The 25,445-nt window shown below is 37.4% G+C and overlaps 1 protein-coding gene across 1 annotated transcript in view; it reads left to right on the top strand.

Annotated features, from left to right (window-relative positions):
• Window positions 1–25,445, top strand: part of LOC111154812 (Bardet-Biedl syndrome 7) — a 48,925-nt gene that overhangs the window by 17,706 nt on the left and 5,774 nt on the right. The window contains exons 9-15 of the mRNA XM_022514738.1: window positions 218–302; window positions 1,235–1,337; window positions 2,948–3,140; window positions 4,719–4,793; window positions 7,699–7,764; window positions 11,998–12,137; window positions 13,763–13,927. Coding sequence (XP_022370446.1) covers window positions 218–302; window positions 1,235–1,337; window positions 2,948–3,140; window positions 4,719–4,793; window positions 7,699–7,764; window positions 11,998–12,137; window positions 13,763–13,927 — 827 coding nt within the window. The remainder of the gene's footprint in view (window positions 1–217; window positions 303–1,234; window positions 1,338–2,947; window positions 3,141–4,718; window positions 4,794–7,698; window positions 7,765–11,997; window positions 12,138–13,762; window positions 13,928–25,445) is intronic.

A 25,445-nucleotide genomic window follows, 5' to 3' on the forward strand; every position in this document is an offset into this window, starting at 1 on the left:
TAAGTCATTTTCAATCTTCTTTCCCCAAATTTAAAAGCACTGGGATTTTCTGCCATTTGTGCAGGATGTTTGCCTTCCAGTTTCATTGTTTCCACATGCTAAGTATTCAATAAACATATGTTGAATGTCTGGAAATGGGAAAGTAAGTTTTATGGCTTATTTTAATATGTGAACTTTTTAGTTACTAATTAAGTGCTTGATCTTAAATTTATTTTAGATGTTGTCTGAAAGTGTCACATCTATCCAGGGTGGTTGTATAGGGAAAGATGGCTATGATGAAATTGTGGTATCCACATATTCAGGTATGGTAAATAGTAATAAGTAAAGAATCAAATGAGAAAAAACTTAAATTGCATAAATTAGTTTTGATGACTACTCTTTAAAAAAAGTGCTATTAGTGAACCTTACCTATATCATTAAACCTTTATTGATTAAAAAATGAGGGAAGGAGTGGGTGTATTGATTTATAAAACAGTTAATATTTGAATAATATTTGTTAGGATACTTAGCATGCTCTAGTAGTGAGTTGGGGGAATTTAGAGGGGAAAACAAACCATGAGAGACTGTGGAGTCTGAGAAACAAACTGAGGGTTTGGGGAGGGGTGGGAGGTAGGTGAACCTTGTGGTGGGTATTATGGAGGGCACATATTGCATGGAGCACTGAGTGTGGTGCATAAATAATGAATTCTGGAACACTGAAAAGAAATAAAAATAATAAGAATAAAAAAGAAAATTAAATGATATTCTTTGATTTAAAAAGAAATACTGAAATTTAGTTTGTTTTGTTATTGCTTACATTTCTTATAAAAATTTCCTTGCTTTTGAGTTGGTCATTTTTGCATTCTCAAAATAGCCAATGTCAGAAATTTTTTTTACTTTCCATGAAAATGATTTTTGAGAGACTGTTTTAATTCATCAAGTATTTGCTAGAATGTGTTGACTTGTTCCAGACTTGAAAACTAAAACTATAAGAAGTGAAAGATTTCCTTAGTTATAGTATTATAGTGTTTGAGGCAAAATAACAGTATCACAAAATGCTTATGTAATTTCAGTATGGTTTGAATATTTTCCAGCTTGATTTCTTTGGTTTTTGTTTTGTTTTGTTTTTTTGAAGGAGAATAAGTCCTAGGACTAAATGAGGTTGCTGTTGGTGGACAAAGGGACATGTATACTTGGGGTTTCTTTTAATACTAGCAGCACTTAATGGTCCATGATTGTAATTTCATCTCTACAGGCTGGGTTACAGGTCTGACCACAGAGCCTATACATAAAGAAAGTGGACCAGGAGAAGAACTGAAAATTAATCAGGAGATGCAGAATAAAATTTCTTCTTTAAGGTAATTTTGGATTTTTTTGTTTGCTTTTTTTTTTTTTCATTTCATGAAGTAGTAGTTTTTTCTTAATTACTGATAGAAGCAGAATATTTTATTGAAAGGAAGTATACCCTTTAATTCATTTGTCACCTTCTTAAAGGAAAGCTTATTAGTTTGGGAAAATTAGCAGTAAGTGCTAATTAGTATTTCAAAGTTAGAAATATACTTTTATACACTTTATTCTATATTGACTTTTTCTTAGATCAAAAAGTGTATTTTTTCACTTGTTTAGTTATAGATAGTTGTAGTTTTTGGTTTTCTTCACAGGCATTAGAAAGAAACCGTCACAGACTGCTGTATTCCTCATTAATAGTAATATTTACTGCTCGTATGGACTCTTCTGAATCTGTAACTTTGGCTTATCAGTTTTCTTACTGGAAATGAGTAATATTGATTCCTTTAGATGCAAGGATTGCTTCTATGTTCTATTCAGTTTGCCAAGTCCTATGAAAAGGGACATTGGACTCAAGTAAAATTCCTTCCTATAACAAAGAAGTGGGAGTTGCTAAAACTTTTAATGACTGTTCTCCTTACTTCAACCCTTGCCAACCTCTTGGGTCAGTGATGGCCAATCTTTTTTTGGTGGCATTTGAGGGCTACACAGGTTTTTAAGGCAGCAAAATGCTACAAGTACTAATTCACTAAAGCCACACAAGTTTATACCATAAGCCAGTTTATAGCAAAGCCACCTGGAGAGCAAGCTCTTTCAACCAAGATAGGAACCAAGTAGAGTTAATGTCTACTATCTCACATCCTCAGTATAATTCCGTACATTTATAACCCAGTCTGTCCCTCCTGATGCCAGTGAATATGAGTTGAGAAACTTATGTCTGTTTTGTTCATTCAGCAGCTGCAACACAGGTACATATGAAGCATTCAGTAAATACTTCTTGGACGAATGAGTCCTTTCCTTTGTTTATTGCACAAATCTTCTCCAAGCTCTTCCCAGACTTTTCCCCCTAAGCTGGGGCTGGTTAAACCTCATGTGTTCCTCAGTTACTATTTGCTTCATTTGCGTATGGCTTTTCCCTTTAACTGAAGTGACTTTAAGCAATGAAGCAATGCCTGAACAGTTCAGTCTAAGCAAAATCCTCTTCAACAGTTGATAGAACTTCAGCTGTACCCCTGGCTCATGATCATCCTGTGGTCCCCAAAATGTGAATACTCTGCAGCCTCCTTTTGTCTGTCTCGCCTAATTCTGATTGAAAGGTACATATTTACTGGTTTTACACATTTTGTTTCTTCAAATTTAATGTTTCTCAGCCCCAGTACTATCAGTTTCTCTTCTGATTAGTATTATATGTAACTGTGACTAGATTTGTGTTTAGAATTGATTATTTGCAACCTGCTTTGATACTTACAACTATGAGTTTTGATTTTTAGATTAGAGATAAATAATGTGGAATTCTTTTTGGTCAGTCATAGAAACAAAATTTTGTTCCTATTAGTGTCATAATTCTAGTTCATCAATAAAAATCCATTTTGCAGAAGTTAGTCTCAAATTCTTGTAATCATTCTAAGGACTGCAAATGTGTATACTTCTAGGTGACAGAGTTGTATATATTTTCCTCTAGGAGTGAGCTGGAACATCTGCAGTATAAGGTACTACAGGAAAGAGAGAAGTATCAACAATCTTCTCAATCAAGCACAGCAAAATCAGCAGTACCTTCATTTAGTGTAAATGATAAGTTTACATTAAATAAAGATGATGCCAGCTACAGTCTCATCTTAGAGGTACAGACAGCGATAGATAATGTCTTAATACAGGTAAGCAAAATGTCTAATTTACTTGTTTTGTGATTGGATCTATTTTGAAGACCAGTCATATGCACTAATTATTACTGGACACTTAATTTTAGACAGTAATTTTAAGTATTTATCTTTTAAAAATTTTTTTTTAAGATTTGAGAGAGAGAGAGAGAGCATGAATGGGAGGAGGGGCAGGCAGAGGGAGAGGGAGAAGCAGATTCTCTACAGCGCAGGGATCCGACCCTGGGCTCCATCCCAGGACTGAGGGGATCATGTCCTGAGTGGAAAACAGACGCTTAACCAACTGAGCCACCCAGGTGCCCCTTTAAGTGTTTATCTTTTAAATATTGCATTTAGTTTAGATAATTTTAAAGGCTTATCTTAATCTTCAGTTAGCTAATCAATTGCTCTAGATTACCTAAATTACATCTTTATTTTTTATTTATCCTGTAAGTATTAAACAAAAGACTGATGGACTTAAGTTTCAGGAAACATGAGAAGGAATGTTGAAGGTTTTGTTCTTTGGTTGACCTTTAAGAGAATTTTAAGAGATTTGACAGAATACTGCAGTATTTAGTGCTATTATTAGAATCTTTTTTTAAGCTCCAGATTCTAAAATGGTAGTTTACAGTACAGCTTGCTCATTAGCTACCAGTTTCTAGGTAGGTCAGTAGACAAAGTTGATAATGATAAAGGGTGAAATTTAGGGATAATAATACACAACTCCATTCAACAATATATTTAATTAGTTTTTCTTTAAATTATATGATATTCAGGGAGTGGAAAAAGATGATAATAGGATGAATGGAAAACAAGTGAAAGATGGAAAACCTGTCAGATAATGAGAAAAGAATAAAGATGAGGAAGAAGATAAGGTTTAAAAAGATGTGGAGGAGAGATCAGATTATTAATTAAAAAGTAAAGTCTGATATCTGTCTTAAGTAATGCTAGCTTAAGAGCTGCATTAAACAACTCTAGAAGAGCATCATTTACATAGAAAAGAGTGCAATAGCTCTGTCCTAGAAACTGCCTCTCCAGAGGAGATCAAAAACAGTTGAAAATATATTTGATAAAAATGATCTGATATAATGAGAATGGCCATATTAGGAAGATTATCCTTTAAGGGGGGTGGTGAGAGATGATAGTCTGTGATCTCTGATAAAATTAGGAAGAAAAAAAAAGTCATTGTGATATGTTTATTCTTTATTATATTTATTTTCTAGAAATACATATTATCAAATATAAATTAAGAAAATTCATTTGCTCAAATTTAAAGATGACCATGAACTAGAACTAAAGAGAACCCTTAGAGAAAATGTTTTGTTGGGCAACTGGATGGTTCGGTAGTTAGGCATCTGCCTTCAGCTCAGGTCATGATCCCAGGGTCCTCGGATTGAGTTCCACATCTGCCTCCTTGCTCAGCAGGGAACTTGCTTCTCCCTCTGCCCCTCACCCCGCTCTTGTGCGCGTGCGTGCTCTCTCTCTCTTTCTCAAATAAAATCTTTAAGAGAAAATGTTTTGTGAAAATTTTTAGTTTTCCATCTGAACCATTTTGTTTTTTGTTTTTGTTTTTGTTTTTTTAAATATTGACTGTAGAGTGATGTTCCAATAGACTTACTTGATGTGGATAAAAATTCTGCTGTTGTCAGCTTTAGCAGCTGTGATTCTGAGGTGAGTGAAAACTATAAGGAATTTTTCAGATACTTTCATTTCTATTATGCCATTTTCAATCAAGTCTGTAAATGCTGATAGGGTTTGATGTTTCTTCTTCAGTCTTTTTCATAACCTTTCCCTCAAAATCTGCTTCTGCTCTTTTTCCCTGTTTTCAGATAATCCAGAAAACTGGGGTGTTGTCCTAGATTCCTTCCTTTCTCTCATCTGTTAAATCCAGTCAGTCACTAGTTTCTGCCAGTTTTATCTCCTTGGCTCTTATATCTCTACTCTGCTTCATTTCTACTTCTTTTTTAATTTCTTAATTTTATTTTTACTTTCATTTAAGATTTTATATGAGAGAGGGAGCACAAGCAAGGGGAGGGATAGAGGGAAAGCAGACTCCTTGCTGAGCAGAGAGCCCAACAATGCAGGGCGCCATTCCAAGACCTCGAGATCGTGACCTGATATAATGAGAATGAGCCCCCAGGAGCCCTTTCATTTCCACTTCTGTTAACTTTCTAGGCCCTTATCATGTTTGCTTAAACTACTCATCTACCAGTTTTTCTGCCTCCAGTATTGCCTCTCACCTCTAGGCTCTGCTGTACACTGCCACCAGAGAGGTCTTCATAAAGTATAAGCATCTGTGTCATTTCTTCTCTCAAAACCTTTTAAAAATTCCTTATTTCCTGTGACACGTAAGTCTAGATTTCTCACTGTGGCATAATAACTTTCTATGATTCAGCTCTTGATTATATCTCTAGCTTATCTCTTAGCAGCTGCTACCTTCCCTCCCATGCATATTATTTCTGCCAAACTGAAGTTCTTAAAATTTCTTGAAAATGCTGTATAGTTTCACACATCCTACATTTGAACATGGTCTGTTCCTTCTCCCTATTCTTTTTCACCTTTTCTGGGCTTGTTGAATCTTGCTTAACCTTTATGGAGTAGACATTTGTTGAGTACTTACCATGTGCAAAGTACCTTGGATGAGATTGTGTCGGAGTTTTTGGATATGCTTACTCTGTCACTTCTTTTTGCTTAGTACTAGCTGATTAGCATTCTCAGATCTAAGTGTGGCTCCTAAAGAGAAGTTAGGGTAAAGAAAATGTCTGGAGTAGTTGTATTGAAGAAGGCAAACCTGAGCAGGAGGTGGTGACTGGAGTTGACATGTAGTTATACACACAAAAAAGGGAGGAATAAAAAGAGTAGATGCAGAACAAAGCTGATAGCTATATTAGGGAATAGTTTTTAATATAATTTTACAGAAAAATTTGATAAGAGATTTTATAAGTTATATAATATGTACCATATTTGTCATTCCTGTTTAAGAATAAAACGTAAGAGATTGGGGCCTACATTTTTATTTTCATTTAAAAAATCAAGTTGATCTTAGGGCGCCTGGGTGGCTCAATCGGTTGGGCGTCTGCCTTCAGCTCAGGTTATGATCTCAGGTCCTGGGATCAAGCCCCACATCGGGCTCCCTGCTGAGCAATGAGCCTGCTTCTCCCTCTCACTCCTCCTCTGTGCTCTCTCTCTCTTTCTCTCTCCCTCTCAAATAAAGAAAATCTTTTAAAAAAAGATCTTGGTCTTAAAATTTTAATTTCCTAGTTGCTGTAAAAGATTAACCTATTTTATTACCACACTGCAGGATTCTTCAAAATGAGTATTTTATACTAATTTAAAACCCATTTTCTATAATGATGGCTTTAAAAAAAACCTTGTTATGGAGGTTCAAGTATATACAGAAGTAGAGACAGTAGTGTAATAACCTCCATGTACTCATCATTTAACTTCAACAAATGACCAATCTTGTTTTATGCTGTTCTCCCTCTCCCATCCCAAACCTAATCCCAGAACTTTCATATATTTTAATCTTTATCATCTGAGCCATAAATACTTGAGTATGTAACATTTTTTTTTACTCATATGAAAGCATATTTATTTTTAGGTGGACTGATATTCTGTGTTTACTAAATTTAAGTGATTTGAAATTAAAATGCTCCAATTTTCTTTTTAATATTATCATCTTTTTAATTCAGTTATTTATTAAAAATAGGGAAATAGCAGTACATGAAAATTGAATACTAAATATTTCATGTTGCTTTGTTTTTGAAATTCCTGCACACAGATCTATTTCTCTATTTTTAGTAGTTTAATATTTGGGTTCAGGAAGTAATATTTGAAGTAACCTCTCCAAGTTTATTTCAACAAGCAAGTACTGAGTGTTTACAGTATCATCCCAGGAACTGTGCTATTTGCTGGAAATTCAGAGAGGAGATATTTCTTAGTCCTCTATAAGCATTTGTTAAAGTCAAAGACAGCACAAAACACTGATGTTTTTGTCTTTTGATATAAACATTAGAAGTGTGTGCTGTCAGTTAAATTTTTAGGACAATTAATATTTAAGTGTTATTGTAGAAGATCAGGATGGAAAGAGCATGAGCTTTAGAGTCTTTTTTTTTTAATTTGTTTATTTATTTGACAGACAGAGATCACAAGCAGGCAGAGAGGCAAACAGAGAGAGAGGGGGAAGCAGGCCCCCCGCCGAGCAGAGAGCCCGACGTGGGGCTCGATCCCAGGACCCTGGGATCACGACCCGAGCCGAAGGCAGAGGCCCCAACCCACTGAGCCACCCAGGCGCCCCGAGCTTTAGAGTCTTAAAAGATATGAATTTGTATTCTAATTTCATTACTTACTAGCTTTTGGGAAATTTTATTAACCTGCAATGCTGCAGTTTCTGTGTCTGTTAAAACTTACTTAGTAAAACTTCACATAGGGTTGTTTGCAAGAATAAAAATAGCACTTATCTCAGTGTCACCCAAAGGATATTGTGCTTAGTAAATGGTAACCATTATTATTATTGATGTTTTTATTATTAAAAACGTGAATTCATCCTTCTTCCTCAACTTTGAATTCTTCCCAGTCAAATGACAACTTTCTTCTCGCTACTTATCGGTGCCAGGCAAATACCACAAGGCTGGAACTCAAGGTAAAAACGTTTGAAATTACCTTTACTTGAAAGCTTGAACTTTTCTTCCCTTTGCTATACCTTACTATGATAATCGTTTCTTTGTATCATTTTCTCCCTGAAATGAGTCATTTTGGAGTTATGACTTTTGGATGACCATTTAGGTTTTAATTCAGCCCCAACCATTATCTCTGCTATTGGCTTCTCTAAAATTACCCATCCTGAATTTCCTCTGAGTGGATTTTTTTTTTTTCTAATTCTCTATTATGGAAAAGTTTCAAACATATATAAAGGTAATAACTTAAGCCTCAACAGTCATCAGCTCCTGGCATTCTTGTTTATACTGTCACGGTCCATTCTAAATTATTTTGAAGCAAATACAAGATATTTCATAATTTCATTTGTAAATATTTCAGTACATATGTCCAAAAGATGAGAACTATTTGTTAAAACATAACCACAGGGGCGCCTGGGTGGCTCAGTGGGTTAAGCCACTGCCTTCGGCTTAGGTCGTGATCTCAAGGTCCTGGGATCAAGCCCCGCATCGGGCTCTCTGCTCAGCGGGGAGCCTGCTTCTCCCTCTCTCTCTGCCTGCCTCTCTGCCTACTTGTGATCTCTGTCAAATGAATAAATAAAATCTTAAAAAAAAAAATTAAAAAAAAAACATAACCACAATACTGTTATCACACCTAATGAAAATAAATTATTGTTGATTAACAATAATTGAAAATTATTGTTAATTAACAATTATTAAAAATTAATAATAATTCCGTAGTATCATCAAATATTCAGTATTTAGATTTCACTGATTCTTGTTTCTACAGTTTGTTTGATTCAGTCATGGTCCATAATTTGGTTATTGAAGTATCTGAGCATTTGCCCTATATTTTCCTACCACCCAGATTTCCAATGTCATTTATTACCATCTATTCTAGAGAAAATCTTTTAATGTTTCTTTAGGAATTTAGTAACATGATCTCTTTTATAATTAAAAGAGATTTTAATTTAATTTTATAATTTATAGTTTTATAATTTAATTATAATTATAATTAAAGATTATAGCACACAAATGTATTTTAGTTATTTGGTTTGTGTAAGGTTTTTAAAAAATTATTTTTGATTTATTTATGATCTAAATATTAAGGACTACAACTTTTATCATAGTGTTGATGATGTTCAGACTCAAAGCCCGTTTTTTTTTTTCAAGAGAGATGCTGTTACATAATAACTTTTTCACATCTAGTTAAGGAAATTCCAGTGAAATGTAGGGTTTTTTTCTAAACAATTTTAGTCTGCATAAGTTCCCTTTTGTGTATTTTGAAAGAAAAATTAAAAACTGGAATAAATTTTTTATGTAACTTAATAAGCATTTTAAATTACATTTCCACTGAACAAGACTGTGCCATTAAATTGGGAAGTAGGCCTAAAAATATTAAAAAGCTGTGTTCTTTTTTTAAAATTGGATGCAATAATAGATGTGAGAAAAAGAAGAAAAAGGTGGAACTTAACTTGCCATATGGTAAAATGTACCAAAAAACTCTATAATAAAAATAATGTAGGGTATTTACAAGGCCTAATTAAATAGGGAGTACAACAGAATAGTCTAGAAAGAGCCCACTACACATTTATGGAAATTTAATGCATGACTTTTTTTTTTAAAGATTTTATTTATTTATTTGACAGAAAGAAACAGCCAGAGAGGGAACACAAGCAGGGGGAGTGGAAGAGGGAGAAGCAGGCCCCCTGCTGAGCAGGGAGCCCAATGCAGGACTCAATCCCAGGACCTCAGGACCATAACCTGAGCTGAAGGCAGACACTCAACCGGCCTAGGTGCCCTGCATGACATTTTTATGTAGGGAAAAATTCTATTAAATTACTTTTTCTATTTAAAAATTGGTGTTGACACAATTGGCATCTATCTGAATGAAAATTAAGTAGATTCTTAACTTAATACCATTTATAAAAAATAAATTCAGATGAGTTAAGTGCCTAATTATTTTTAAAAATGAAATTTAGTTGTCTTCTAGGTAATGGGTAAATATCAAAAAAATACAAAGATTGCCTATAACTTTATTAATCAACAAAAAAGACTACCCAGTAAGGAAAGTAGGCAAAGAAGATGGATAGACAGTTCATACAAGGAGTCAAAATAGCTAAGAAATATTAAAAGAAAATGTTCTACCTTATTGTTAGGGAAATTCAAATGAAAATAAACAAAAAATATTTTCTGGATCTAGCAGATTGGCAAAAAACTTTAAAAAGCAACATCACCAGATGGCAGGGTTGAGAAAAAGGACACTCTCAATCATAGCTGAAGAAAATAAAAATTGTTATAGCCACTTTGGAAAAATAGGCAGTAGTCCCATTTGGAGGAATCTATTTTATAGCAATAAAATTACAGTATTATACACACAGATATGTACTTAATTAACTGTGGCATTGTTTGTAGAGGCAGAGAAGTGGAACCAGAGTGAATATTTAATAATTGAATGGTTGAATAAATAGTTATTTATATTTTCCATGGAATATAGCACAGCTGCAATAAAAAATTCACTGATCTATTCCTGTTAACATGGAGTGAATTCCATGAAAAACAAAATGTGGATAAAATCCTTATATATGTAAGAAAGGTATGAAAAGAAACACACCTGTCTGGTCTGATAGATTATGCAGTAGGGGGAGAGCATGGGTGGGATGTGAGTGGGTGGGATGTGATGAGATTAGGAAAAGCAAAGGGGAAAAAGTGATTATTAGAAATAAAAACAAAGATGTCTATAATATAAATAGAATTTATTCATATGATATTATACTTTGGTTTTTTGTACATCTGCATAGAGGAATGTATGAAGGCATGACTACAAAATAGCAATAATGATCATCTCTGGGTGGCAGGATTTTGGGTGACTTATATGTTCATCCTAATTTTTCTTTATTTATATTTTTAATAATGAATATGAATTGTTATATTCAAAGAAAGCAATATGATTTTTTATAGTGGAAAAAATTACGTGTCAGTGTAGACTTACCTTTTAAAAAGAAACCCTGAAATATAGCTGTATCAGATGTATTTTTTATTTCTTGTCTGTATTTTCATTTTTTATCTTTTTATCTTTCCTCTTTTCATTTAGAGCAATATTTGCAGTGTAACATTTGCAAAAAACCTTGCTTTAAACTTTTATTTATGTTCCCCATTGAGGTAAAACATTGATTCGCTGCCATGCCACCCCCCCCCCCAAACTGCAACATGCTAAGAAAACTATGAATTAAAATATCAGCTAGGTTAGAGAAGTTACCATTGTAATACAAGTACTACAGTCTATCCCATGAATGTGAATTGAGAGGAGCGGAAAGTAGGCCAGGAGGGAGAAGCTGGACAGCTTTCCAACTCCTTTAAGATTAGCTCTTCACAGTTTAATGAATTAGTATTTTCTGGTAAGTGTTTTGAATTCTCAGGATATCCAACCAGGTATATTTAAAATAGCTCAAAAGAATTTCCTAGTCCAAATACGTAATAATTAGATGGTATATACTTCTCTATTTTCATAGAAAATTAAGAATTAAGTTCTTGGTAACATTTTTTCTGTCAATAGATTTTTTTTTTCTTAAACATTTTGAGAGAAAGAGAGAGAGCAGAGCGATGGGAGGGACAGAGGAAGAAGCAGACTCCCCATGAAGCAGGAAGCCCAACAGGGGGCTCAATCACAGGACCTTGAGATCCTGACCTGAGCTGAAGCAGACACTTAACCAACTGAGCCACCCAGGCGCCCCTCTGTCAATAGATTTTTATAACAATAAGTATGCTGTAATACCCTCATGTGAAATGAAATATTCCATTTAAGTTTTAGTTATTTGAAAAACTCACTTATCCCCTCAACAAAAATGTAAATTTTAACCATTTTTTATGTGAATCTTATGAAATATATTATATACCTTTGTTTTTAGATGTGGTGGGTAGTATGTGAGAATCTGTTTTTTGGAACGGCATAGCACTGCTAAGTGTTTACAAATCACCTAAATGTATGTGGTGGGGATAACTTTTATAAAGTTTGCTTTTGACAGCCAAAATCTTTTAAATTTTTCCTTTACTCTAGGTAAATAGTAGTTGTTTAATAGAATGTCATTATTTACTTCAGAATATTACAGAGGATATTAAGGTCTAATTACTTGATTACTTATGTTGAGCATTTTTAAGATAACATTTAAGTTATGCTGCTAGATTATTTTTATTTTCTTTGCTCTTTTGTGTTAAATCAGATTCGTTCAATTGAAGGCCAGTATGGCACACTTCAAGCATACGTGACTCCAAGGATTCAGCCTAAAACCTGTCAGGTCCGCCAATACCTTATCAAACCCCTTTCACTTCATCAAAGAACTCACTTTATTGATCATGACAGGTAGGACAAAGGAGGAAGGAATTTATTTTTTAGGATATTCTGTAATGCAAATAAATTTCCTTCTGATTTTTACAGTATAAATTCCAGTAGCTGTTTATACATTTTAAAAATTAAATATTTAAACAGTATGGATTCATATTTTTTAATATAAGATTGGTCTTCTTTTAAAGGTTGGTTTGAGTTGAACTTTGCTATTTTTCTCATATATTACCATTCTGCTATCAGTAGAGTAATAGCTCTCTCCCCCAAACACCTATGATGAATAAATATGATTTAGAATTTGAGTTGCTCTGTGAATGGGATCTTATAATATTAGCCTCAAACATTATATTTGCTTTCTATTTCACCTCAGGGATTATTGGTAAAGCAGTTGTTGTGATAGTCTCTTATTTCTGACTGCTTTTTCAATTTAAGCATCCTCCTGTTGGTAGTTTTTCATTTTCTTTCCTAAAGATGAGAGGGCATGGGCTTAAATGAAAAAGAGAAAGAAAGAACCATTACTAAATACTTTTCTCTCAGCTGTACATTGTGCTAGGTGCATAGGCAATATCATTTAAGTTTGACAGTAAGCAAGACAGGTAGTAATGTCTCCAATTTACAGATGAGAAATGGAGTCTTGGAAAAGTAACTTGCTGACAGGAAACAGTTATTATGATTAGAGGCCAAACTCCATATTTTTTTTCTATTGCAGTTTGTAATTTTAAATATATGTAATTTAAATAAGATATAAGGGAAAAATATTCCTAAGGAAGATTTTTGGAAAACATTAAATAGATGCTCTTTGCAGTATCTTCCTGTTTTAAAGTCTAAATTGTTGTTAGTGAAGGTAGCATGCATGGTGTGCTGGAAAGAACAGCAAACTAGGAATAAAGAGACTAAGATTATAATCTTTTATTTTATCTAATGTTCCTCTTTGGCATTGGGAATAGCATTTAATCTCTTTGGGTTATAGTTTACTTATCTGCAAATGAAAGTGCTGGTCTGGCTGATACCACAAGCCCCTTCTAGTTCTTAGATTCCTTAATCCTGTATCCTCTTAAAATTCCTGAATCTTTAATCCCTTAAACTTTGCATTTTCTTAACTGTTTATAATTATCCAATTGATTCATTTTAAATTTATTTTACAGCCTTTTGTGTATATGTGCATATGTCTGTGTGTGAATTTGCAAAACAAAGTATTATTCCATATCCCTGCCAGTTGCAGGTATTTTTCTCTAACTTGTCCAATGGCTCAGAGCTAGTAAACAGCTACTAAATAATGGAGCAAGGTTTCAAATCCATGCCTATTTTACTTGAAAGCCCAATTCCTTGCCTTCACATTATGCTGATTCTTTCCTTCAGGAAATTGTGTAAGTGTGTTTTGTAGTTTATATAGATGAACTTTTAAACAATGAAGTCTACCTGAATAAACTGAATTTTATTTGTAAAGCTATTATGTTAATTGAATATTAAAAGCACAGATGTGAGCATTCCTTTTTCCATGAAATTTTCCATGAAATTCTTCGTGGATACTTTTATATTTGTTTAACCACTATTGCAGAATTCTGTTTGTTCATGTGTTGTGTACATAAATTACATCCGTTTAGTCCCACACACAAATGTGTACCTCCACTATTAAATTACAGACCCATGAATACACTGACTTTAACAGGCCAGTTCAGTTTTGCTGAAGTTCACTCCTGGGTGGTGTTTTGCCTGCCTGAAGTTCCTGAAAAACCTCCAGCAGAAGAATGTGTGACATTTTACTTTCAGAACACCTTCCTGGATACACAACTTGAAAGTACCTACAGGTAAATAAAACTTATTATTGGTTCACAAATGTTTTTATATAAATGGAGCTTCTAATTTTTCATTTAAGGCAGAAATAACTTCAGAATAATGTGATTGAAAACCTATACTGCCCAAGAGAATCTTAGAAAAACAAATTGAATTAATGAGCTTAAAAAATGATTGCATAAAGATGAGTATGAAAGATCAGTCTTTCCTATTCCCCACAATAACCAGTTAGAAAATAAATTTGAAGAGACCCTTTCAGAGTAGCAATAATAACAAAATATCCATATAAAAATCTGTAGGAATATTCATTAGAAATATGCAGAACTTACTTACATGAAGAAAACTTTAAAATTTTATTGACGTAAAAGACTTAAGTGGAGTAATATATTCTATAGTCATCAATATGAAGACCATTGTAAACATGGCATTCCTTCACAAATTGTTTCAAACATTTATCCTAATTCCAATAAAATTTATTTCCAATAAAATTCCAGTTGAATTTCTTAATGCAAAAATAGGAAATGGCTCAGAACTTGAGAGTTAAGAACATACAGGACTTTGAAGCTATCATGTTAAAAGGTGAAGGTCATATTTTTCTACACTCTTAAGCTCGTATTTGCAGTCCTGCCCCTTCACTGTCACTACTCACTCATCTCCCATAGGCTTCCATAATTTCTGTTTCTGAATAGAGTAGAGGCTAAATTTTCCTTCTCTTTGTTCCTTTCTCTGAATGTGAAATGACCTACTTCTTGGGTAAGGCTAATTTTTCTGTCTGCTCTTTGAACTTGTACCCTCATGTTTTCTTTTTTTAAGATTTTGAGAGAGAGAGGGCCTGTGTGCAAGAGACCGTGGATGGGGAGAGTGGGAGGCAGACTCCCCACTGAGCAAGGAGCCCCATGTAGGGCTCGATCCCAGGACCCCGGGATCATGACCTGAGCCAAAGGCAGACACTTAACCAACTGAACCAGCTAGGTGCCCCATTTTTGTTTTTGTTTTTGTCTGGTGGTCAGCAAAGCGAAGTTTATTGAGCAATAGTACAAAGCTCCCAAAGAGGGAGGGGACCTAGAGGGTTACCCTCATACTTCTTTACCCATCATTCCCCCCTCTGAAGAGGTAACCCTAACTTATGTTAGGGGAAAAGGGCAATGACATCATAGCTACTTCCTGCTGGTTAGGGGCTGGTTGGAGAGTGGCAGTCAGGGTTCCTCTCGTCCTGATCTATCGAGGGGTCCCCTATAGATACCGGTTCAACCTCCATGTGAGGCTCCCTGTAAAGCAGGTTAGGGCATTTAAAAGGCAAGGCTCAAAGCACAGTGCAAGACTGAGTACAGCACGGTTTCTGTGAGACATAGAGAATATAGGAAGAGTAACATTTTCTGTGTCTTGTCGCTTCAAGACTCGTTTGAGGTCCTCTCTAGGTTCACAAATGGATTGTTTAAGGCCAAGTTGGGGACCAGGGTTTGACTCTGGAATGGTGAACTCAGGCTTCAAATTCAGGCACTGTGCTGTTGGCCTTCCCAGACAGACTCTAACAAGCACTTCGTAGCTTCGGGAATCAAGAGAGTGGGCAGCCACCACTGTCCATAAGACATGCCAGGTAGCCGCAAGCGATCAGATTCAACTCTTTGCTTAAATATCCCGTTTGCTGTTGAGCTAGCTCCCTGGCACCCAAGGCCATTCCCTTTAAAGCTGGGGTACTGAGCAAGGCCTTCTTGAGATTTTTAAAAGTTTTTTTCTAACTCTGGATCCCACATTAATAGATGTGTACCAGCCGTCTGGGTGTCCTTGGTCAACCGATAGACCAATAGAAGGATTTCCTATTTCTCCATATCCTGGTATCCACAAGCAACAGTGTCCTCTTATACCCAAAAAACCTTTCCGTCAAGGGAAAGTTGAGGGGGTCCTTAAGGTGTATGGGAATGGACACTGCTTTTAAGGCCTGAGTTCCCCAAACCTGGCAATTAATATCAGGTTCTAATAAAGGGAGGCAATTGCTAGTTTGCCCAGGGGCTATCAATGTGCGTTAAAATCTTTACCTGAGAGAAGTGTGGAACTCTCAGGCATTAAGAGTGAGAGAAAAGTACATCTCCCCAGGTGTATCCCAGAAGGTGACAAAATTTGACTATGGGTCGCCCAGAGATACTTAATGACAACACAGTGGTTGGACAGTTGGCCCAGGGTGGAGAGTAGAATAGAAAAGGTGCTCCAGCATCAAGAAGGAAATTGACTGGTTTTCCTTCTATTTCCAGAATTACCTGAGGCTCTGGGTTCCCTATGCTGAACTGCTTCGGGGGAGCCACCATGTAGAGCCCTAGTCCCCATCATTCCCAATCAGAGGTGCTGGCCACCTGACCTCTTGCAGATTGAGGTCCCTAAGGGCATTCAGATTTCCAGTGTCCCCCTCCACAAAGGCCTTGGTTTTTGCCAAGAGGGGGTGGGGCGGCCACAGAGATCGCATTTGGTGCCAAAGCCTTGGGAGGCCAAGCTGGGAATGGCATGCAAGGCTGCAACCAAAGATTCAATACTTCCTCTTTAGCTTCTCTTCCTTACTCTCCCTATTGGGGACCAGGGTTTGACTCTGGAATGGTCCCAATTGTAAAAGTCCTGCTGATTAGAGCTCATTAGAGCTCTTCTAGTGTCCCCTTGGGGCCAAGAGCCAACTTACACAGTTTTTTCTGAATATTTGGGGCCGATTGGGTCTTTAAGAATGGTCTCGGCCTCAGGAGAATGGGGGGAGATAGCTATCTACTTAATGAGAGCCTCAACCTTTCTAAGAAAGCTATTGATCGTTTCTTCCTGAGTTTGGGTTGACAGCATCATGTTTACCAACAGATTCAAATAAACTTTACCAGAGATTTCGAAAGCTATCTTAACAATTACCCATGAAAACTTTTAAGATTAACTATTTTTTACCAGCAGACCCAAATATCCTTAAAAGCACAAACCTAACCAATGCTTTAGCAATTTATTCTTGGAAAAGATGTAGGTGTAACCCTATTTATCACCCAAGCAAAACTTTCTTAACAATAACCCATGAAAACTTTGCGATAGACAAGATTAACTGCCATTTTAACACAAGTTTATTTGACCCTCAACTCATGTAGAAAGAATTGTTCTCAGCTCTAAACCTTGTCAGCTCAACAAAGGAGCAGATGCCATGTTTTTTCCACCAAAGTAGAAATATGCAGTCCATGACAGGCTGGAGAAGACAGGGAATTTCCCCAAAATAAACGGAGTTTCAGCAGCTACTTGGGGATATTCCTCAAAGTCTCAGTCCTGAGGTAGACTAACCACAGTTGGCTCCAGTTATAGCCATTAACCCTGGGAAATGAATGAGGAAGAAGCCTCCATGTACTGCTCAATCCCTCTATAGGGTGGGCTTGGAAGTGATTGTGATACTAGTTTCCAAGGGGATTGTTAGGATCCTAACTGGGGTCTCGAGAGGATCCCAGTTGGGGTCTTAAGGAGTTATAGCCTGGGCTCCAGTTGGAAACTTAACCTGTCTTTGATACTGGTATCTTTCAGGAGTGGCCAGAATCTGATGTTTTTCTGCTTTGGAGAGGGTCTGACTTAACAGAAGCATTACATCCAAGTCTGGAAAACTTTGAGGTCCACCTGCTTTGTCTCAGGTCCTATAGTGGCACCTCCCCTTAGTCCCCCTTTTAAAGAGTACTACATCTTCTTGCAGAATATAAAGCCCTCCACCTGCAGGGGTTCCAGGATAGGGTGGGACAGGTAAGGGGACCCAGTCTTACCTTAGGAAGGATGGAGCCAGGGGTGAGGATTGCCCTGTGGACTCCATCTGCCTGTCTGCTTTTGATGTGGGTGTGATGTTCTTTTGTTCCTTCCCCAGTGGTACAGTGTGGAAGAGAGAAAAGTAGGGAGGCTGGGAACAGTCCTACACTGCTAAGTTCAGAAGAAAAAGAGCCGCTTTCCCCACCCCTAACCCTATTCCTTTTAAAATCTGGAAGGCGTTGTCCCTCAGGTGGCCATGTCTCATTCTCCAATTTGTATCATGGCCATGCCCCAGAACAAAAGAAAATGAGTTGCCTTAGCTCAGTTACAACCAGGAAGGCATCCAAGTAAACGATATTGAACTATTTATGGGTTTGATACTCTTCCTATAGCCTATAATGCCAGGAAGGGACTCCAAAGGAGTAAGGGTCTTGGTCAGGGAATTACACATCTACAAGAAGAGAGGAAAATGCATCCCTTACCTCGGTTTCTTAGAGTTGTTCAGGGAGACTTGGGAAGAGAGAAAAAGGCATCCCCCACCTTAGCTCCTCCTCATCTTTTCTTGATGTGTGGCTGTAGCTGCTCAGGCGACTGACAGCCAGAGTCACTGTCTTCTCTTCGAGGTACTGCCAGTGGTTGCACTTGGTCCTACCTCCAGAGAGTGACCCTGGTTTCCCAACGCTTAGGGGTCCCTTAAAAGTCAATGGATACACTAGATTTCTTTTAGTAGAGTTCTTCTGTCTGGCATAGCCACTTAATCATCTTTTAGTAGAATTGTTCTGGCGTCCAGAGAGGGGAAATCCACCTGGGATAAGCCCCAGTGGAACTGTAAAGTTGGGAGATGTCTTAGATCTTAGTTCTTTGCCGTGCTTGGCCATCCTTCACATAGGTGGTATAGCCAGTCTGAGGGGTGTCCTAGTAATGCCAAGGATAGGAAGAGTCAGAAACAGGAGACTGTTTCTCACTGTAACAGGGAGCAGAGTAAGATCCCTTGGAGGCCACCCAAACCACTCCAGGCGACCATCCTGAGCTTTTCCACTCGTTCTCCTAGGGGAGGAATCAGCTGACAAATAGTAGAGGGGTTTCTCTCTGGATGCCTGGATGGGCAAGTAAGGAACCAGGTCCCTCTGAGAATCTTTGAGTATCCAAAGGTAGCCTTGGTCAGGCCCTTCAATTACTGCGAGGTTTTCCCTAGGTTCCTTACATCTGGTGATCTGTCCCCAAATGAGTTCCGAGCCCTTACCAAACCAACATTCCCAGCTTCTGTTGGGGATCAGTTGGAAGAAAAGAGCCTAGAGAGACTGTCTCCCAAGACTGAGAATGGCAGCTGCACTAATCGCTCTTAGATGGCTGATGGGTGCCCATTGTTTCAACAAACAAAATGGGGGTTGGGGGGGAGAGAGAGACTTGCTGCCCACTACTCATGGTTAGTTGTCCTTAGTGATGGTAGAGACCCTAGATGAGCTCCCATAAATGTTACAGGATTTTTTTCTCTGTTGGTGCCCGCAGTTCTTGGTCACGTTGCTTCAAAGAATGAAGAGGTAGACCAGACCAAGAGTGGTGGTAAACAAAGCAAAGTTTATTGAATGATAGCAAAGTGATAGTACAAAATTCCCCAAGGAGGGAGAGGATCCAAGAAGGTTACCACCAGATTTTCTGAGTCTAGGGGTATAAAAATCCCTTGGGCTTGTTGAGACAGGCTGTTTTAATCTGATTAACCATCCCTGTGCCTGTCATCCAATCAGGTTTTTGTCACCTATCAAATGGGAAAGGGTGGAGGGTTCCTTCCAGGGTGGTGCAAAATCTTTTTAAGGGTGGTTTCTCCTTGGGGGTGGGGAGGCGGAGCTTGTCCCTGCCTGCCTGACTTCCAGCTATCCTTCATCAACAGTAAACCTCACACCTTAAACATAGCAGATAATTCAACATGCTCCTGGCATATTCTGTATTATTATAATAGCATACCTTTCTTCTTTCCCATTCTTTGTCTTTAAATATTCTTTCCTTAACAGTCAAAACTCTAGGGATGCCTGGGTGGCTCAGTCCATTAAGCGTCTGCCTTTGGCTCAGGTTATGACCTCAGGGTCTTAGGATCGAGTCCAGCATCGGGCTCCTTGCTCAGCAGAGAGCATTCTTCTCTCTGTCTGCTGATCCCCCTGCTTGTGCTCTCTCTCGTGCTCTCTCTCTCTCGCACACACAAACAAATTTTTAAAACTCTTAAAAAAATAAAGCTATATCTTTTTTCTTTTCTTTTCTTTTTTTTTGTTTCTGAACCTCTTTTTATCCCCTTTCTCCCCCTCACGATTTGGGATCTCTTCTGATTTGGTTAAAGCATATTTTCCTGGGGTCTTTGCCACCCTTTTAGTATTTTACTTGCTCCTTCATATACTCTTATCTGGACAAAATGACAAGGCGGAAAAATTCACCACAAAAAAAAGAACAAGAGGCAATACCAAAGGCTAGGGACCTAATCCATACAGACATTGGTAATATGTCAGATCTAGAGTTCAGAATGACGATTCTCAAGGTTCTAGCCGGGATTGAAAAAGGCATGGAAGATATTAGAGAAACCCTCTTGGGAGATATAAAAGCCCTTTCTGGAGAAATAAAAGAACTAAAATCTAATCAAGTTGAAATAAAAAAAGCTATTAATGAGGTGCAATCAAAAATGGAGGCTCTCACTGCGAGGATAAATGAGGCAGAAGAAAGAATTAGCGATATAAAAGACCAAATGACAGAGAATAAAGAAGCTGAGCAAAAGAGGGACAAACAGCTACTGGACCACGAGGGCAGAATTCAAGAGATAAGTGACACCATAAGACAAAACAACATTAGAATAATTGGGATTCCAGAAGAAGAAGAAAGAGAGAGGGGAGCAGAAGGTATATTGGAGAGAATTATTGGAGAGAATTTCCCCAGTATGGCAAAGGAAACAAGCATCAAAATCCAGGAGGTGTAGAGAACCCCCCTCAAAATCAATAAGAATAGGTCCACACCCCGTCACCTAATAGTAAAAATTTACAAGTCTCTTTACAAAGAGAAAATCCTGAAAGCAGCCCGGGAAAAGAAGTCTGTAACATACAATGGTAAAAATATTAGATTGGCAGCAGACTTATCTACAGAGACCTGGCAGGCCAGAAAGAGCTGGCATGATATATTCAGAGCACTAAACGAGAAAAACATGCAGCCAAGAATACTATATCCAGCTAGGCTATCATTGAAAATAGGAGGAGAGATTAAAAGCTTCCAGGACAAACAAAAACTGAAAGAATTTGCAAACACCAAACCAGCTCTACAGGAAATATTGAAAGGGGTCCTCTAAGCAAAGAGAGAGCCTAAAAGTAGTAGATCAGAAAGGAACAGAGACAATATACAGTAACAGTCACCTTACAGGCAATACAATGGCACTAAATTCATATCTCTCAATAGTTACCCTGAATGTTAATGGGCTAAATGCCCCAATCAAAAGACACAGGGCATCAGAATGGATAAAAAAACAAAACCCATCTATATGTTGCCTACAAGAAACTCATTTTAAACCTGAAGACACCTCCAGATTTAAAGTGAGGGGGTGGAAAACAATTTACCATGCTAATGGACATCAGAAGAAAGCAGGAGTGGCAATCCTTATATCAGATCAATTAGATTTTAAGCCAAAGACTATAATAAGTATGATATAGTGAGGAAGGACACTATATTATACTCAAAGGATCTGTCCAACAAGAAGATCTAACAATTTTAAATATCTATGCCCCTAACGTGAGAGCAGCCAACTATATAAACCAATTAATAACAAAATCAAAGAAACACAACAATAATACAATAATCGTAGGGGACTTTAACACTCCCCTCACTGAAATGGACAGATCATCCAAGCAAAAGATCAACAAGGAAATAAAAGCCTTGAATGACACACTGGACCAGATGGACATCACAGATATATTCAGAACATTTCATCCCAAAGCAACAGAATACACATTCTTCTCTAGTGCACATGGAACATTCTCCAGAATAGATCACATCCTGGGTCCTAAATCAGGTCTCAACCAGTATCAAAAGATTGGGATCATACCCTGCATATTTTCAGACCACAATGCTCTGAAGCTAGAACTCAATCACAAGAGGAAATTTGGAAAGAACCCAAATACATGGAGACTAAACAGCATCTTTCTAAAGAATGAATGGGTCAACCAGGAAATCAAAGAAGAATTGAGAAAATTCATGGAAACAAATGATAATGAAAACACAACGGTTCAAAATCTGTGGGACACAACAAAGGCAGTCCTGAAAGGAAAATATATAGTGGTACAAGCCTTTCTCAAGAAACAAGAAAGGTCTCAGGTACACAACCTAACCCTACACTTAAAGGAGCTGGAGAAAGAACAAGAAAGTAACCCTAAACCCAGCAGGAGAAGAGAAATCATAAAGATCAGAGCAGAAATCAATGAAATAGAAACAAACAAACAAAAAAAACACAATAGAACAAATCAACGAAACTAGGAGCTGGTTCTTTGAAAGAATTAATAAGATCAATAAACCCCTGGCCAGACTTATCAAAAAGAAAAGAGAAAGGACCCAAATTAATAAAATCATGAATGAAAGAGGAGAGATCACAACTAACACCAAAGAAATACAGACAATTATAAGAACATACTATGAGCAACTCTATGCCAACAAATTTGACAATCTGGAAGAAATGGATGTATTCCTAGAGACATATAAACTACCACAACTGAACCAGGAAGAAATAGAAAGCCTGAACAGACCCATAACCAGTAAGGAGATTGAAACAGTCATCAGAAATCTCCAAACAAACAAAAGCCCAAGGCCAGACGGCTTCCCAGGGGAATTCTACCAAACATTTAAGGAAGAACTAATTCCTATTCTCCTGAAACTGTTCCAAAAAATAGAAATGGAAGGAAAACTTCCAAACTCATTTTATGAGGCCAGCATCACCTTGATCCCAAAACCAGACACGGATCCCATCAAAAAAGAGAACTACAGACCAATATCCTTGATGAACACAGATGCGAAAATTCTCACCAAAATACTAGCCAATAGGATTCAACAGTACATTAAAAGGATTATTCACCATGACCAAGTGGGATTTATTCCAGGGCTGCAAGGTTGGTTCAACATCCGCAAATCAATCAATGTGATACAATACATTAATAAAAGACAGAACAAGAACCATATGATTCTCTCAATAGATGCTGAAAAAGTATTTGACAAAGTGCAGCATCCCTTCCTGATCAAAACTCTTCAAAGTGTAGGAATAGAGGGCACATACCTCAATATTATCAAAGCCATCTATGAAAAACCCACCGCAAATATCATTCTCAATGGAGAAAAACTGAGAGCTTTTCCGCTAAGGTCAGGAACACGGCAGGGATGTCCATTATCACCACTGCTATTCAACATAGTACTAGAAGTCCTAGCCTCAGCAATCAGACAAAAAAAGGAAATTAAAGGCATCCAAATTGGCAAAGAGGAAGTCAAACTATCACTCTTCACAGGTGATATGATACTATATGTAGAAAACCCAAAAGATTCCACTCCAAAACTGCTAGAACTTGTACAGGAATTCAGTCAAGTGTCAGGATATAAAATCAATGCACAGAAATCAGTTGCATTTCTCTACACCAACAACAAGACAGAAGAAAGAGAAATTAAGGAGTCCATCCCATTTACAATTGCACCCAAAACTATAAGATACCTAGGAATAAAGCTAACCAAAGAGGGTAAGAATCTATACTCAGAAAACCATACAGTACTCATGAAAGAAATCGAGGAAGACACAAAGAAATGGAAAAATGTTCCATGCTCCTGGATTGGAAGAATAAATATTGTGAAAATGTCTATGCTACCTAAAGCAATCTACACATTTAATGCAATTCCTATCAAAGTACCATCCATTTTTTTCAAAGAAATGGAACAAATAATCCTCAAATTTATATGGAACCCGAAAAGACCTCGAATAGCCAAAGGAATATTGAAAAAGAAAGCCAAAGTTGGTGGCATCACAATTCCGGACTTCAAAGCTCTATTACAAAGTTGTCATCATCAAAACAGCATGGTACTGGCACAAAAACAGACACATAGAGCAGTGAAACAGAATAGAGAGCCGAGAAATAGACCCTCAACTCTATGGTCAACTAATCTTCGACAAAGCAGGAAAGAATGTCCAATGGAAAAAAGACAGCCTCTTCAATAAATGGTGTTGGGAAAATTGGATAGCCACATGCAGAAAAATGAAATTGGACCATTTCCTTATACCACACATGAAAATAGACTCAAAATGGATAAAGGACCTCAATGTGAGAAAGGAATCCATCAAAATCCTTGAGAACACAGGCAGCAACCTCTTCAACCTCAGCCATAGCAACATCTTCCTAGGAACATCGCCAAAGGCAAGGGAAGCAAGGGCAAAAATGAACTATTGGGATTTTATCAAGATCAAAAGCTTTTGCACAGCAAAGGAAACAGTTAACAAAACCAAAAGACAACTGACAGAATGGGAGAAGATATCTGCAAATGACATATCAGATAAAGGGCTAGTATCCAAAATCTATAAAGAACTTAGCAAACTCAACACCCAAAGAACAAATAATCCAATCAAGAAATGGGCAGAGGACATGAACAGACATTTCTGCAAAGAAGACATCCAGATGGCCAACAGACACATGAAAAAGTGCTCCACATCATTTGGCATCAGGGAAATACAAATCAAAACCACAATGAGATACCACCTCACACCAGTCAGAATGGCTAAAATTAACAAGTGAGGAAATGACAGATGCTGGCGAGGATGCGGAGAAAGGGGGACCCTCCTACACTGTTGGTGGGAATGCAAACTGGTGCAACCATTCTGGAAAACAGCATGGAGGTTCCTCAAAATGTTGAAAATAGAACTACCCTATGACCCAGCAATTGCACTACTGGGTATTTACCCTAAAGATACAGACGTAGTGATCCGAAGGGGCACGTGCACCCGAATGTTTATAGCAGCAATGTGTACAATAGCCGAAGTATGGAAAGAACCTAGATGTCCATCAACAGATGAATGGATAAAGAAGAGGTGGTATATATACACAATGGAATACTATGCAGCCATCAAAAGAAATCTTGCCATTTGCGACGACATGGATGGAACTAGAGGGTATCATGCTTAGCAAAATAAGTCAATCAGAGAAAGACAACTGTCATATGATCTCCCTGATATGATGAAGTGGAGATGCAACATGGGGGGTTAAGGGGGTAGGAGAAGAATAAATGAAACAAGATGGGATTGGGGGGGAGACAAACCATAAGTGACTTTTAATCTCACAAAACAAACTGAGGGTTGCTGGGGGGAGGGGGGTTGGGAGAAGGGGGGTTCGGTTATGGACATTGGGGAGGGTTTGTGCTATGGGGTGTGCTGTGAAGCGTGTAAACCAGGTGATTCACAAACCTGTACCCCTGGGGATAAAAATATATGTTTATAAAAAATAAATAAATAAATTTAAAGAAAAATAAAAAATAAAGCTATAAAAAATGCCTTAAAAAATCAAAACTCTGCTTATCCTCCCAGGCTCAACTCAATAGCTACATTTTTTTTTAAATATGTGTCTTTTATATTTTTTTAAAGAATTTATTTATTTATTTGACAGACAGAGGTCACAAGTAGGCAGAGAGGCAGGCAGAGAGAGAAAGGAAGAACCAGGCTCCCTGCTGAACAGAGAGCCCGATGTGGGGCTCGATCCCAGGACCCTGGGATCATGACCTGCGCCGAAGGCAGAGGCTTTAACCCACTGAGCCACC

Source organism: Enhydra lutris, unplaced genomic scaffold, assembly GCF_002288905.1.
Source record: "Enhydra lutris kenyoni isolate GAN:26980312 unplaced genomic scaffold, ASM228890v2 scaffoldscaffold3, whole genome shotgun sequence".
Lineage (NCBI taxonomy): Eukaryota > Metazoa > Chordata > Mammalia > Carnivora > Mustelidae > Enhydra > Enhydra lutris.